The sequence below is a fragment of the Tupaia chinensis genome, unplaced genomic scaffold (genome assembly GCF_000334495.1).
Source record: "Tupaia chinensis unplaced genomic scaffold, TupChi_1.0 Scaffold149011_1, whole genome shotgun sequence".
Taxonomy (NCBI): domain Eukaryota; kingdom Metazoa; phylum Chordata; class Mammalia; order Scandentia; family Tupaiidae; genus Tupaia; species Tupaia belangeri.
In genome coordinates, this window is record NW_006208857.1 from 1890175 (window position 1) to 1892792 (window position 2618).

Genomic DNA, 2618 nt, shown 5'->3' on the forward strand with positions numbered 1-2618 from the left:
TCCTGCTGGCATCACTATGCCAAATGAGATTCCTGAGAGTATCTCGAAAGAAGATGGCCAGCGATGTGATTGTCCCAGAAGAGTGGACTGAGGGAACTGGACCTAGTCTGAGGAGGAAAAGGAGTTCTCAGGCAAAATGATCGAATGATTAGCTTAACCTGTGCCTGGACACGTTTGCATTTGCGATAAGGGGAGAGCATAGCCATTCTGGAGAAGCAAATAGAGCACATGTTTGAAGACTCTTTCAAGAATAAAAGATGTGGTAATTGGTACAGTTATTAGGGTCTCAAGTCAGTGGTTGATGTTTTATTTAAAGGATGATCTGTTTATAGGATGTTGCCCTGTGGTTAGGTTAGAGCTGTCATTCCTCCGTTGTTTTACCATGTTCACATATTTCTTATTAAGACAAACAAAACCATCCTGTGCAGTAGGTATGATAGTTGACACTGCTTTGCCCATTTTACAAATGAAAAATAGAGGGACAGGCATGCTCAGAAAAGGCTGGCTCCTTGGTGCAGAGGTAATGTGCTATTCAAGAAAGGTGGGGTGTCACATGGTGACTGCAGTTTAATGGTCGAAACATGCTGGGTGCATACATGAATATCCGTGATCCAAAAGGTTGGAGGACCTGAGGAAGGGTATCGTGGCATGTACAAGCCCTGTAGAGGGTGGTCATCTCTCTCCTTCCCTCTCTATTCATTCCCTCTCCCCCTTTCTTTCTTTTTCATGTATGCCTGTTCATAAATAAATAAAATAAAATAAAGTTACAAGACATGTTCAAGATCACACAGCTAATGGACGTGTGAATGAGAACATCAGCCTACTGTGAAGCTGAAATAAAATCTTGTCCTCTTTCACTGCGGTTTTCCAGGCTGTCAGCTCATGTATAAGTTACAAATTCAGGAGGGATGTTAATAGAGAGGGTAAGGCATCAATGACTAGAAAATATCGATGTAGAGTCACGAATTATTGCTGCTGAGGAAATTTTACAAAATGAAGAGTGAATTAATATCTGGTATTTATTTATCTGTCTTTATTCTTCTATTTTTCCCCAGGATGATGAAGACAAACTGACCTGGAAAGACCGTTTCCCAGGTTACCTGATGAACTTTGCCTCCATCTTGTTCATGGTAAGTTTCTTTTTTTTTTTTGAGAGATTTTTGCTATAGGGCATGTGCGCGCATCAGACAGAGAGAGACATTAGAGACAGAAAGCGAGAAATCAACCCCCAGGGGGGTGGTCACGCCACAATCCCTTCTCCTCCATTCTCCTCTCGGGATCTTGGGCACGTACGCACACGCGCCCGGCGTGAGTTTTAAGCCACCGGGTCCGGGACGCGAACCGCGGTCGACTACGTGGGAGTCCAGTGACATAGCCATTACACTAACTGCTGGTTCCCGTTCATGGTAAGTTTCTTGAAGGACCACCTGCCTGTGACTGTATGCATGTAGCTTCTGGTATGTGAGTGTCATCGGCATCGTATTCTGTCAGGTTATGGGAACAATGAGGGGGCTGGTAAAGATGAAGCCATGGTCTTGTACAGAGAGGTAAGATCTTATTTAATATGGCTATTGACCACGCATGTTTGAAGTTGGACCTTCCAGGGAGTGGGTTGTGAGATGGTGTTTTCCATGTTCAGACAAACCAAGAACTGAGAGCAGCAATGCAGGTGAGGTGTGCAGAATGTATCAGCCTGTTTAGGCTGTGGGTAGATCTCATCAATGGTTTATAAAAGAGAACAGAAGCTGGACTCCACAAAGGTATCGAGCTTGGACTCTGTGAGCTTGATTCTTTAGCTTCCCTACAGGTGTTCTGTGTATTTCCTTGGGTTGTTGTTCTGCCTTAGAGTTGGTAGAACTCCTTTTTTTCTTTCTTTCTTTCTTGCTTGCTTCCATCCTTCCTTCTTTTCTCTCTCTCTTTCTTTCTTTTTCTCTTTTTCTTTATTTTTCTCTCTCTTCTTTTTTTTTATTTTTATTTTTGGTTTTCTAGAGGATATATACAAGATATATGCACTCCTTAGAGAGAGATAGGGGAAAGGGAGTGAGAAAGCAACCGCCAGGGGGGTGGTCACATCTCAATCCCTTTTGTTTCTCTTTTCAGGATTTCAGGCATATATGACACATACCTAGTGTGTTTTTTAAAGCAGCCAGGTTTGGGGCTTGAACTGCACAGTCGACCATGTGAGATTCAGCTATCTTAACAACCATCCTCTGATAGAACCTTTTAATCAAACCCAGATAGATTCAGCTGTGTCAGAGAGAAGTCTGTGAGTCAGATTTGAGTCACATAGAAAAAGTGGTAGCAGGTCATTCTTGGGAGCCAAAGTGGGTAAGACAAGTTGGAAGACTTCAAGAAGGTGAAAATCAGAGGACTGAGTTAGGGCCTCTAACACATTGGTCCCTTTTTATGGGAAGACTTTTTTTTTTTTTTTTTTTTAAGAGGTTTTCACTATAGGGCGCATGCGCTCACCAGACAGACAGAGAGAGACAGAAAGACAGAAAGCGAGAAATCATCCCCCAGGGGGGATGGTCACACCCGCAATCCCTTCTCCTCCATTCTCCTCTCGGGATCTTGGGCACACACGCACATGCACCCCGCGTGAGTTTTTTTTTTTTTTT

The 2618-nt window shown here is 43.3% G+C and overlaps 1 protein-coding gene across 1 annotated transcript in view; it reads left to right on the plus strand.

The window, feature by feature from the left end:
- Positions 1-2618, plus strand: part of ANO2 (anoctamin 2) — a 434288-nt gene that overhangs the window by 323358 nt on the left and 108312 nt on the right. Inside the window, exon 14 of the mRNA XM_027769235.1 lies at positions 1056-1130. Within this exon, the coding sequence (XP_027625036.1) occupies positions 1056-1130 (75 nt within the window). The remainder of the gene's footprint in view (positions 1-1055; positions 1131-2618) is intronic.